The sequence below is a fragment of the Littorina saxatilis genome, linkage group LG8 (genome assembly GCF_037325665.1).
Source record: "Littorina saxatilis isolate snail1 linkage group LG8, US_GU_Lsax_2.0, whole genome shotgun sequence".
NCBI lineage: Eukaryota > Metazoa > Mollusca > Gastropoda > Littorinimorpha > Littorinidae > Littorina > Littorina saxatilis.
In genome coordinates, this window is record NC_090252.1 from 40291516 (window position 1) to 40305042 (window position 13527).

The 13527-nt window shown below is 46.6% G+C and overlaps 1 protein-coding gene across 1 annotated transcript; it reads left to right on the plus strand.

Annotated features, from left to right (window-relative positions):
• Nucleotides 1–493: 493 nt before the first annotated feature.
• LOC138974650 (scavenger receptor cysteine-rich domain-containing protein DMBT1-like) lies at nt 494–10774 on the plus strand. The gene is made up of 11 exons (XM_070347374.1): nt 494–690; nt 2123–2370; nt 3295–3463; nt 4285–4490; nt 4981–5171; nt 5870–5980; nt 6857–7012; nt 8255–8403; nt 8907–9042; nt 10125–10184; nt 10769–10774. The coding sequence occupies exons 1-11, from the start codon at nt 494–496 to the stop codon at nt 10772–10774; spliced, it is 1629 nt and encodes a 542-aa protein (XP_070203475.1).
• Nucleotides 10775–13527: the final 2753 nt, after the last annotated feature.

Sequence of the window (13527 nt, forward strand, 5' to 3'; positions counted from 1 at the left end):
GTCCCCACGTTCGGCGAGAGATTTATTTCTCAGAGTCAACTTTGTGTGCAGACTCTCCTCGGTGTCCGAACACCCCCCGTGTGTACACGCAAGCACAAGACCAAGTGCGCACGAAAAAAATCCTGTAATCCATGTCAGAGTTCGGTGGGTTATAGAAACACTAAAATACCCAGCGTGCTTCCTCCGAAAACGGCGTATGGCTGCCTAAATGGCGGGGTAAAAAAACGGTCATACTCGTAAAATTCCACTCGTGCAAAAACCACGAGTGTACGTGGGAGTTTCAGCCCACGAACGCAGAAGAAGAAGAAGAAGAAGAAGAACCCCCTTTTAAGCCCCCCCACCCCCCACCCCCCTCAATTTAAGTCTTTTTCTTTTTTAAGGCCTCAAATGTTCAAATTTTCTGTTCACAACATGTGTAAATGTACCCCGATTTTAAGACTCCCTCACTTTCAAATTCAAGACCTGATTTTTTCATTTTATTGAAGGTCTTAAAATGGGGTTCCACTGTAGTAACACCCCCGGGGGGTCTGTCTTCTCAGCTGTGCAGGTGGAGGAGGTCCGGCTTGCGGGGGGCGGGATGGCGGACCGGGGGAGACTGGAGGTGAAGATGGGGGGACAGTGGGGGACAGTGTGTGACGACAAGTGGGATCACCAAGACGCTAGGGTGGTGTGCAGGATGCTGGGACAGTCGTAAGTTGTACAGAGTGTGCGTGTGTGTGTGTGTGTGTGTGTCACAGTGTGTGTGTGTGCGTGTGTGTCACAGTGTGTGTGTGTGTGTGTGTGTGTGTGTGTGTGTGTGTGTGTGTGTGTGTGTGTGTTGAGAGATGGGGGAGAGAGAGAGAGAGAGAGAGAGAGAGAGAGAGAGAGAGAGAGAGAGAGAGAGAGAGAGATGCATATACAGATAGAGAGACAGACAGACAGTGGGGGCTGGCTAAGACAAAAAGGGAGACACAGAGACAGACAGACAGTGGGGGCTGGCTAAGACAGAAAGGGAGACACAGAGACAGACCGACAGTGGGGGCTGGCTAGAACAGAAAGGGAGACACAGAGACAGACCGACAGTGGGGGCTGGCTAAGAAAGAAAGGGAGACACAGAGACAGACAGACAGTAGGGGCTGGCTAAGAAAGAAAGGGAGACACAGAGACAGACAGACAGTGGGGGCTGGCTAAGACAGAAAGGGAGACACAGAGACAGACCGACAGTGGGGGCTGGCTAGAACAGAAAGGGAGACACAGAGACAGACCGACAGTGGGGGCTGGCTAAGAAAGAAAGGGAGACACAGAAACAGACCGACAGTGGGGGCTGGCTAAGAAAGAAAGGGAGACACAGAGACAGACAGACAGTGGGGGCTGGCTAAGAAAGAAAGGGAGACACAGAGACAGACCGACAGTGGGGGCTGGCTAAGAAAGAAAGGGAGACACAGAGACAGACAGACAGTGGGGGCTGGCTAAGAAAGAAAGGGAGACACAGAGACAGACCGATAGTGGGGGCTGGCTAGAACAGAAAGGGAGACACAGAGACAGACAGACACAGAAACAGACAGACACAGCCAAACGGAGAGACAGACAGAGGGCAAGAAAGAAATGAAGAAGAAAGAGTGAGTAGAAAGAAGAAAGACAAAATAAACAGATAGACAGACAGCGATTTTAAGTAGGTGAGAATGGGTGAGACGCAAAGAAATTTTGTTTTTTGTTTGTTTGTTTGCTTAACGCCCAGCCGACCACGAAGAGCCATATCAGGGCGGTGCTGCTTTGACATATAACGTGCGCCACACACAAGACAGAAGTCGCAGCACAGGCTTCATGTCTCACCCAGTCACAATATTCTGACACCGGACCAACCAGTCCTAGCACTAACCCCATAATGCCAGACGCCAGGCGGAGCAGCCACTAGATTGCCAATTTTAAAGTCTTGGGTATGACCCGGCCGGGGTTTGAACTCACGACCTCCCGATCACGGGGCGGACGCCTTACCACTAGGCCAACCGTGCCGGTACGCAAAGAAAGAGAGAGAGGGAGGGCACAGGAGGGAAGAGAAAGGGAGAGTATGTCTATGTGTGTGCTTGTGTATGTACGTGTTCGCAGAATCTATGCCTCATGATTCTCTGCTTCCTGTATACAGCGGAGGTGTAGCCTACGCCAACGCTTACTTCGGTGCTGGGTCGGGTGCCATTTTGCTGGACGTAGTGGGGTGCAGTGGAGATGAGGGTAACCTCAACATGTGTACCCTGGCGCTCAATGACCTCGCCTTTTCCTCCTGTGGTCACTACGAGGACGCTGGGGTGCGGTGCGGGATGGATCCACCCAATCATGCCGCCTCCTTCTTACAGGCCACTGATACCTCGCCTCTGCGCTCCAACTGTCCAAACGGTGTGTGTGTGTGTGTGTTCCTGTGAGAGTGCGTGCGTGCATACGTGTGAGTGTGTGTGTGCGTGTATGTGTGTGTGTGTGTGTGTGAGAGTTCCTGTGAGAGTGCGTGCGTGCATACGTATACGTGTGTGTGTATGTATGTGTGTGAGTGTGTGTGTGTGTGTGTGTGAGTTCCTGTGTGTGTGTGTGTGTGTGTGTGTGTGAGTGAGAGTTCCTTCGAGAGAGCGTGCGTGCATACATGCGCGTGTGTGTGCATTTTAGCCATTTACGGTCTGAAGCTCCTTTTTACCCTTGTCGACTTTTCCGATGGTTCGCTTTTGCTTCCGGGGTTCGATGCCCCCGAGACTTGATCAACGTATGGTTGTTTCTTGTTCTAATTCTAAGGTCACACCAGGGTTTACGAGTAAGGACAAATAACGTAGGCTTAGACATTTAAAAGGGATATTTTGCTTTTGCCCTGAAACTCGTGGCTTAATTTGACTCGTATCTATAGTCTGCTTTTGCTATCAAAGATGTGACTTTATACTTCTTCTTTCTTCGTTTGAGTTAATACACCATACGCCGATTCTGGGGGATGCATGCTTGGTGTTTTCGTGTTTCTATATCACACCGAGCTCTGACATGGATTACAGGATCTTTTCCGAGAACACTTGGTCTTGTGCTTGCGCTGCATGTACACTCGAAGGCACATAACGCACTAGCAAGTCTGCATACAAGTTGACCTTGGAGATCGGAGAAAATCTCCACCCTTAACCCACCAGGTGCGGCCGGGATTCGAACACTCAACCTATCGAATGGGGGTATTATCCACGAGACCATTGCGCCCGTCATACTTTAAATTTTTATTTTTTTTAACATGGTTTTATTTCTTTTTGGTACATATAATCGACTTAATCTTACCCACCCTTTACCATCTACTCCCAGGCACTGGACGCAGCCCCAACGTCCGCCTGGTAGGGAGCGGCCAGACAACATCATCGGGGCTGGTACAGGTACGGAACCCACAGCAGGGCGTAAACCAGTTCGGCTATGTCTGTGATGACAACTGGAACATCAACAATGCCAAGGTCGTCTGCAGGGAGCTCTGCTATGAGTGAGTTTCACAAGTGTTAGTATCACTATCAGGAATTGACGGGGTATAAATGTGCGCTTGTGACGAGAGATTCGGGATGCACGTGAATTAGTTTATACATGTACATGTAGTACTAGTAGTGATTGAAATGGTTTTCGAATGATGTGCATGTGAGCTCTGTGTGAATCAGTGCAGGCTAGGCCAGCGTACGGTGTGGATGTGCGATAAGGGTATGTGATGGAATACGTCAGTTAGATTCACATTCCTTTTTGTTTGTCTTCTTTGCTCAATTCTTTCAGTAGGCTTTTCTCTCTAATGTTTTAGACAGGCTTGTTTTCTATTTGTAATTGTAAATATATACAGTTTAGGCAGGCTTGTTTTCTATTTGTAATCCATATCTATATACGGCTTGTGTGTGTCTGTCTGTCTGTCTGTGTGTTCACGATTCACGGCCAAAGTTCTCGATGGATCTGCTTCAAATTTGGTGGGCATATTCAGGTAGACCCCGGACACAATCGTGGAAAATTTTGAACACGTGCGTGCTCTCAGCGCGCAGCGCTGAACCGATTTTGGTTTTTCTGTACATCCATTCCCAGTAACTCTTCCTTATCTTCTCCAGTGTTTTGCGCGTTTATCTCCCTTCCTTCGTACGGTGCGCCGGCGAAACAGTCGAAAGCCGGGTCCCCGGCATTCGGCTCTACTTCTTCCCGGCGAAGCCGTACCCGGCGAAGCGGGTATTCATCTAGTTGTAAATATATACAGTCTGGTTAAGTGTATTCTGTCTCGTTTGTGTTTTTAGCCCAAAAGAAGCTTACTTTCAACATCTTTGCTCTCTGATAAAGCCCGAAAGAAGCCCAGCCCGGGTGGCACAAACCAGCGGGCACCCATATGCCCAGCAGCCCTCAGATCGTGCTGGACATGGTGCAGTGTGAGGGCACGGAGCGTGCCCTGGCCGACTGTCTGCACCAGCCGTGGTACGTGCACGACTGCTCGCCTTCCGAGCTGGCGGCCGTCACGTGCGGTATCACACCATCTCAGGGTAATGTAGGTGAGTGTGTGAGACAAGGACAAAGACACAAACATATACGAGCGAATGCACCCACACAGAAACGCACACATAATTATAAATTTATACACTAACGCACACGCGAACACACATACAGTAAACGCAGTCACGCGCCCACCCCTCCACCCCCCCCCCCCCCCCCACGCACACAGATATATATACACACACACCCGGCCACACGCACAAACACACACGCCCACACACACACACACACCGCGATGCCATCTTTAGCAGCAGCAACAACACCACGACTATAATGAACAGCATCAACAAGAAAATCAGCCTCATTATCACCACAACTACCTGAAGCCTCAGATCTAAACATTTATCTCTCCCCGAGTACCCAAGGCCTAAGTGGATTGCCAGGCCGACCAGATGGTGGTACACACAAACAGACACACACAGACACGCACAGACACAGACACACACATGCACCGCAAAGCCTCAGGTCTATACATGTATGTGTCCCCAGTGCCCCAGGCAGAGGTAGACTGCCAGGCCGACCAGATGGTGGTCACCTTCAACAAGGCAGACAACCCCAGCCTGAAGACAGCCTTCATCGTGACAGTGCCGCCCACCCCTAGCACGTGCATACTAGACAAGAAGGAAGACACGCTGCAGATCCAGGTCACACTGACCTACTATGACTGTGCTCTACTCTCTGTGAGTGGCATGTTTGTTGTTGTTTTTGTTGTTGTTGTTGTTGTTGTTGTACTAGCACTTGCATCCTTCGGAAGACGGAGAACACGCTGCAGATACAGATCAAGTTGCTCTCTGTGAGTGTCATGTCCGCCTATGATATCCCAACAATGTTGAGCCACTGCATGCAAAAATAATAATTGTGTCTTTACTCTTCTCATTTGTTTATTTCTTTGGATGTCGTGAAAAGTTGACTTTTACCCAGTTAAAGCATCGAGCTGACTGTGAAGGCTTCAAAAGGACTTTGAGCAGGCAGGGGAAAATGTGTTGCGACAACATTTTGAATAAAATTCCTCCACAAATGCTGTTGCATAAATAGTGCTAACAACAGAAGTTCAAATGTAAAACGGGCGATATGTGAAGAAAGAAACAAGATGATGATGATGATGATGATGATGATGGTGATGCTGCTGATGATGGTGATGATGATGATGGTGATGATGATGGTGATGGTGATGATGCTGATGCTGATGATGATGCTGATGCTGATGATGATGATGGTGATGGTGATGATATAAGAGGAAGCAGATAAGGCCAAGACAATTTTGATGTTTGTTCATTGTTTATTTATTTATCAATTTAGTTGATTGATTTATTAAAAAAAAATCACATTTTTACTGGTTTTAAGGTGTACACTCTTGTTTTCTTGCCTGTGGTTTCAGCAAAGCCAGCAGGGTTTTAAACTGAACCTGACCTTCGTGTCAGCACTGCTCATCCCGCTGGTCCGTAGCTCCTCGCCCACCAACGGCATGTCGCGCATTATTGAGTACAGGGTGGGTGTTGCTATATCTCCTTTTCAACTAAAGCACACGCAAAAAACACACATGCAATTGCTGGTGTCCATACACACACTGACAAGGGTTCGTTCTGCAGAAACGCTGACATCTCAAAGTTCGTAATGGCCGCGTAGCAAATATTAATCCTAAACCCTTCGCAGACTTGGGAACCCATACGATTTTGCCGTATTGTGTACGCATGTTTGTCTAGAATACGATAAGTACGGTACCAGTGGAAACAAAAATACGACGAGAAAAATTCCAAGTGCAACACAGGGGTTCCAAGGTCTGCCTTCAGAGGTAAATGACACAATGATATAGCTCCGAGACGATATGCAGCTTCTTAACTTACAGTTGTTGAGCAGTGTCTCTGTTGATTGCAAAAAAGAAAAAAAAAAAACCACACATTGGAAGAGGTTCAATCAGAATCACACCGCATTTACACGGCTTTGAAAAACTTGCCCCTGGACTGTAACTACATATCAACAGAGTTGTTACAATACTTGATAAGTCGAGAATGTTGCAGAGTCACCAGATAACTCTTTGTTATGAAACAGCTATGGGGACGTTCGTTTTAATTTATGCATCACCGGTATTTGCCTAACCCAATACTATGTCCCGGGGGCCGGGTAGCTCAGTTGGTAGAGCACTGGATTTGTGATACCAAGGTCAGAGGTTCGTATCCCGGCAGGGACGGACACGGGCCAAGGTTATGTGCAGACTCAGAAATGGTATCCATGTCCCACCCCCGTGTCTTTTCACCTATACACGCACACACCTGGGTAGCGCGTCTCTTGTTGCTGCGAGTTTTCCACTGGGAGGAAACCACCCACATTTCCTAGCCTTGCGATAATAGAGTAATGTCTGTGTTAGGTGGACGTGAAGTGCAACATGCCGGGAGAATACAGCGCCTCCAGACGTCTGCCCAACGTGGACCAGCCCACCCTGCCCGCCTCTGGGGACATGTCTCTGCAGATAGAGATGATGATGTACCTGGATGACACCTTTAGCACACCTGTCAATGGACAGGTAAGTCACGAGGAATGTTTTTGCCAGAAACAATATAATGATGAAAATGATGGACCAGCCTATTATAATATAGATGATGTACCTGGATGACACCTTTACCACACCTGTCCAGGGCCAGGTGAGTCATGTGACATGTCTCAACAGATAGAGATGATGTACCTGGATGACATCTTTACCACACCTGTCCAGGGCCAGGTGAGTCATGTGACATGTCTCAACAGATAGAGATGATGTACCTGGATGACATCTTTACCACACCTGTCCAGGGCCAGGTGAGTCACGTGACATGTCTCAACAGATAGAGATGATGATGTACCTGGATGACACCTTTACCACACCTGTCCAGGGCCAGGTGAGTCATGTCTCAACAGATAGAGATGATTTACCTGGATGACACCTTTACCACACCTGTCCAGGGCCAGGTGAGTCACGTGACATGTCTCAACAGATAAAGATGATGATGTACCTGGATGACGCCTTTAGCACACCTGTCCAGGGCCAGGTGAGTCGTGTGACATGTCTCAACAGATAGAGATGATGATGTACCTGGATGACATCTTTATACACCACACCTGTCCAAGGCCAGGTGACTCATGTGACATGTCTCAACAGATAGAGATGATGATGTACCTGGATGACATCTTTATACACCACACCTGTCCAAGGCCAGGTGAGTCATGTGACATGTCTCAACAGATAAAGATGATGATGTACCTGGATGACACCTTTACCACACCTGTCCAGGGCCAGGTGAGTCATGTGACATGTCTCAACAGATAAAGATGATGATGTACCTGGATGACACCTTTACCACACCTGTCCAGGGCCAGGTGAGTCATGTGACATGTCTCAACAGATAGAGATGATGATGTACCTGGATGACGCCTTTACCACACATTTTTCCATGGACAGGTAAGTAATGTGAGATAATGGTAAAAACGAATGACAACATCACCAAGAGTGAGGTAAGTCAAGAGATACAGATGATGAGGGCCAGGTAAGGCATGTGACGTGTCCCTCCATGCAGATAGAGATGATGATCAACAAGGATAACCCCATGATTAGGAAGAGTTTGTGTTCAAGTAAATTTCGTACAAAGATGAGTTTCAAATTATTCACCAACACTGCTATATATAGTTATCAAGCTTTGGTGCTGGTCGTTCGGTATTTTTCATTTTCATTACTTTATACATGTATATGACTTTGTATGAATAACGGTGTCTACGCATCTATGATCTGCAGAAATTGGTGCTGACGCAAGGCGGGTGGGTCAACCTGGGCGTGAGACTGAACACGCTTGACCAGAGGGTGAAGCTGGTGGTCACCTCGTGTTACGCTGGACCTGACCTTTCTGACCCCACCAAGCCCAGGCAGGCTCTGCTTCTAAACAAGTGAGTCGTGTTTGTCTGTCCCTGTAGATTTAAGAAACAACACGATTCTAAGCACTGTAAATATAGTAATAGATTAGACGATGTTCAGAAATAACTGTCGAGTTGCTTTCCTTGTTTTCAGAGAGAGAGAGAGAGAGAGAGAGAGAGAGAGAGAGAGAGAGAGAGAGAGAGAGAGAGAGAGAGAGAGAGAGAGAGAGAGAGAGAGAGAGAGAGAGAGAGAGAGAGCGTTGTGTCGTTATTTCTCATCGTCCATCCTTCACCAAACTCTCATCCCATATCCTCCCAAAGACTCAGACCCACCGCAGCAACAACAACAACAACAACACACACACATCGAGCAGCCAACACAAACAGGGTATTCTAGCAAAGACAATGATTTGCACAAATTATTTTATTTTTCCCAGATACATGTTGCAACATATCCAGACCAATGTCACGAACATGTCAATAGATGAATTTCTCCTAAGATATTAAAAAAATAACACGTTAATATTATTTTCCAGGTGTATTCAGGAGGATTCTGTGTCCATCTACCCAATAAATAACAAATTCTGGGGTCTGCGATTCCAGCCGTTTTCTTTTGACAACTTCACTGACGTCACAATCGAGTGCGATGCTTACGCCTGCAAGACTGGCCAGGTAACAATTGTGTTATGATAATATATTATAATAATAACATAACATAATAACAATACATTATTGTCCATACCAGAGATCCTATCGTTCCAAGGCTTACGCGCATAGCCCTTGCCGTACACATACTTCTGGTAACGCTCTAAGATCTTGTCTGGATTTTACATGGGTAAGACCACACCTCCACTTGATCACAAATGTGACCCTCCACCACGGAATGAGTCGCATATCACCATTGCATGATTTTCATATTTGTACATTTTCCTAAAGAGTTTTTTATGCTCTATCCAGTGGTAAAAAACGTTTTAGAAAAGAGCGAAAACTGTTCGAGTTATAAGCCTGTGACTAAGGTGACCCTCACACTGTTACCAGACACTCCCCGGACTTATATTAACCCTAGCGCAGAGCCGAGCGAGGTGGCATGCGACTCATTTGGTGTTGGAGGGTCACATATCACAAATCAACTGCTTTGCTGCTTCCAGCTAAAGGGAATTTTTTTTAATATATCAACTTTGTTGATCAACAATAGTGTCAGTTAAGACATTAATTCATGAAAGAATCCCGAGTCTGTCACGAAAGCAATGAGGTGGTCGACATTCGGTATCTGATCAAGTGGTGAGATGTCCTTATCCCATGCACAATTCACAACAGATCTTAGATGGCGAACCCAATCGTTTTCAAACTATATCTGTTCTTTTGTTAGTTTCTTTTTCCCCCCAAAATTGGTTCATGGTTGCCTAAATGGCTTTGTCAAATCGGCCATACTCATTAAAAGCCACGCATGAAAAACACACACGAGTCTTCTTCTTCTTCTTCTCGTTCGCTCGTTCTAGACGTCCACTCCTGTGGCATGCACGAACGTCGCCGTCTTCTTAAGGGCTATCATGTCGCTAAACAGCTTCTCCTGCTGGGGGGGGGGGGGGGGGGGGGGGGGAGGGGTCTCATCCGGACACCATCGTACGTGGGAGTCTCATCCACGAACGAAAAAGACATTATTTGTTTGCTTGTACAGATGCATTCGATGTGTTTACTGCATGGAGGCAATGTTGGTCATTTTTTCTCACTATGATATTATTTCTCTTTAACAGGCCACTGGGTCGTGTGACCGGAGCTGTAACCCTTCAATCAACAAAGACAAGAATTTGCCAGTAAAACGACGACGACGACGAGGACGAGGAATAAGGAATCTACAAGATAAGATCACCCGTTCATCACAAGATACTCTTTCTCCACATTCTGATCAGTCAGCAAAAAGCTCACACGGCAAAACTCCCGAAACAACCACGGACGCCACAACGAAGCCTAGTTTCAGCGATGGTCGGAAGTTATCCTTCTCTGAAATCAGCGTCACTAAGGTTGAAGAGAGGATCGTGAAACACGGTACACGTGGTAACTTCCGCCAATCAGGAGCCTCGACACAACGTAAGACTGAACTTGACCAACCAAAAGATGAGAACCAAAATGAGCAAGGAGGTATACAGTTGAAGTTCGTCGCTTCCGGCAGCGACAACATTGGACCCCAACCGCTTCGTGAAGCAGCGAGCGAAGCCAAACAGAAATGGAAGAAAGGATTTCTTTTCGCCAGGCTCACTGTAGCCGTTTCAAAGCGGAAAAACAAAACGAGAATATAAACGAGAACCGTGCTTAAAAATGTTAAAACATGTTTAATCAGTTTCACCAGTTTGCTTTTCGCTTTTTCAGATATAATCATATGAACCTGGTATCCCAACAGTGGTAATGTATAGATCAAACATCGCAGGTGGATTGTAGCGAGTTCCCTTTTAACTTTCTTTAACTTTATTTGGTGTTTAACGTCGTTCAAGGTTATTTCGCGACGGGGAAAGGGGGGGGGGGGGGATGGGATAGAGCCACTTGTTAATTGTTTCTTGTTCACAAAAGCACCAATCAAAAAATTGCTCCAGGGGCTTGCAACGTAGTACAATATATGACCTTACTGGGAGAATGCAAGTTTCCAGTACAAAGGACTTAACACTTCTTACACACTGCCTGACCAAAATCTTCACAAACATTGACCACATTCCATACAAGAAACACTTAACAAGGGTAAAAGGAGAAACAGAATCCGTCAGCCGCCTCCCACGACATGCTGGGGAGCATCGGGTACATTCTTCCCCCTAACCCGCGGGGGGAAGCGAGTGTAATGTCTTGGGGTTGTTATGCGGACAAAACCAACGGACACAAGCGGGGTGAGGTGCAACGGTTTATTCGGTGACCACATGGCAGGCTCCCTGTACGGAAGTATCAGTGCGCATGACTGAACCAAACATTGAACCCCGATAGTACATAGGTACCGTAGATACAATGAACTGGTCAAAGGGAGACAACAGCATGCTAGCCATTATATCTTTCCCCTCTTTGAATGAAAAACACTCTTTTAAATTTACTGTTACCATTGACTGCTGGAAAAATCAAATTATTCAAAATAGTTTTAAACTTCAGAACCAAAATAAAATCCTCAGCTAATTACAGTTCAATATACTTTTTGAAAACAAATTTGGTCTTTACTATTCATCATTTGACTAATAATACCTGAAAACTGAAAAGAAACACATCTGTCTTGATATCACTTTAAACCGAACTAAGAAACAACTTAATTGCACGCATGATTACTGTCTGTCTCTTGTTTGTTGTTCGTTTTGTTGATAAGAGAATATTAACACACTAAAACTTGGATTTCTAGATTGTTATCTGGAAATGTTTTCACATCTTGCACTTCAGTCTTTAAACACACATATATAGTCTTTCATGTGTTGTGGAAAAGTGCGATTTCTTTTAGACCGACGTGGGCTAATACTGGCAGGCGGAACTGAACCGTGTGAAGAAGGTGTAGTGCTTGGCGGAACATCGTCATCAGTTTCACCAGCAGTTGGGGCTTCTTCGTGGTCAGTCCTGGTTGTCTCTTCAGCTTCTGTAACTGGTGCGACCTCTTTGTTGGAGACCAGTTGTGGTGTGACAGATGGCGGCAGTCGACGGAAAAGGGAAGAGTTTCTCGTGACGGTCGACCCATCAGGCTTCTGTGCGGTGATCATGGAACCTTTGGTATCAGTCACAAGAAGAGGTGTTGGATTGAAATTAGTGGATAGTTTGTTCTGCTTCATCTGCTTCACCAAAACACTGTCACCAGGCTCAATGTTGTAGTCTTTGGCATGATGTCGCTTGTCGGCAGCACACTTCATTTTCTGCTTTGCAAATGTGTCTCTCAGACGCACTTCTGCATCAGCAGGATGTTGTAAACTGTTAGACTGGACTTCTGGCAGCTTCGTTCTCGGTTCCCGACCAAACATGAGGAAGTAAGGAGTGAACGACGTGGTGCAGTGTGGTGTTGCTCTGTAGACTCTGCAGAATTTGTGGAGCTCTTGTCGCCAGCTTCTTCTCTCAACGTGGGCTGAGCGAACAGCTTTCATCATGGGCTTGTTGAATGTTTCTGCTTGAGCGTTTGCTTTCGGCCACAGAGGAGTAATGCGTCGGTGTTTCACTCCACATGCCTGCATGAACTGTTTCCACAGCTTACTGATGAACTGTGGGCCGTTGTCAGTTTTCACCTGTGCAGGGTAGCCAAACAGAGAAAACACTTTGTCGACAACAGGAATCACAGTTTCAACTGTAGTGTTCTGGAGAACTTCAACTACTGGGTACCTGGAGTACTCATCTGTGATGACCAGAAGTGATGCACCAGATGGTAGAGGACCACAAAAGTCGATGCTGAGTTCTTGCCATGGACCGCATGGTAGGTTGGACATGAGCAGTGGTTGATGACAATGATGTTCACGACGGTTGTTGTTTGCTTGACATGGGATGCAACTGCGCACAGCTGACTCAACCGCGGCGTTGATTCCCGGAAACCAGACTTTGCTTCTGAGAAGGGCCTTGGTTTTATTCATTCCCTGATGTCCTTCGTGTGCTAGATCAACGACACGAGCTTGAAGAGAAGAGGGTATTACAAGCTGTGAGCCCTTGAGAAGAATGTTTTGCTGAGCGTTTACACACAGTGAGTCCTTGATGTTGCGAAAACATGTGAATGTTTCTTTGGCAATACCATGAGTGTTTTCATGCCAGCGACCACTGTTCACACATTTCATGATGGCTTGAAGGACTGGATCGTTTGCGGTTGCTGTTTGCACGTCTTCAAGCGTGATGGCGTCAGGAGTGGATGACATAGCAGTGAAGTTGACAAACTCTTCTGCTATCTTTTCTTCATGAGATGACGCTGTGGCGTGACCAGGGTGACGAGACAGATAGTCTGCAGGGTTGTCTTTTCCTGGCCTGTACTCCATATGTACGTCATAGGGTTGGAGACGTAGAGACCATCTGGCAATGCGTGCAGGTGGAAATGGTTTTTCCCAGATGTTAAGCAGCGGTCGGTGATCGGTGATCATTTTGAAGCTTGTTCCTCGAATGTATATGTCAAAATGTTCGCATGCCCAGACTACTGCGAGCGCCTCTCTTTCCGTCTGAGAGTAGCGCTGTTCT

Coding starts and splice junctions, on each gene's coding strand:
- LOC138974650 (XM_070347374.1), top strand. CDS start 494: ATGGGGTTCCACTGTAGTAACACCCCCGGGGGGTCTGTCTTCTCAGCT. Junction 2,371..3,294: donor GCGCTCCAACTGTCCAAACG/GTGTGTGTGTGT, acceptor ATCTACTCCCAG/GCACTGGACGCAGCCCCAAC. Junction 3,464..4,284: donor TGCAGGGAGCTCTGCTATGA/GTGAGTTTCACA, acceptor TCTCTGATAAAG/CCCGAAAGAAGCCCAGCCCG.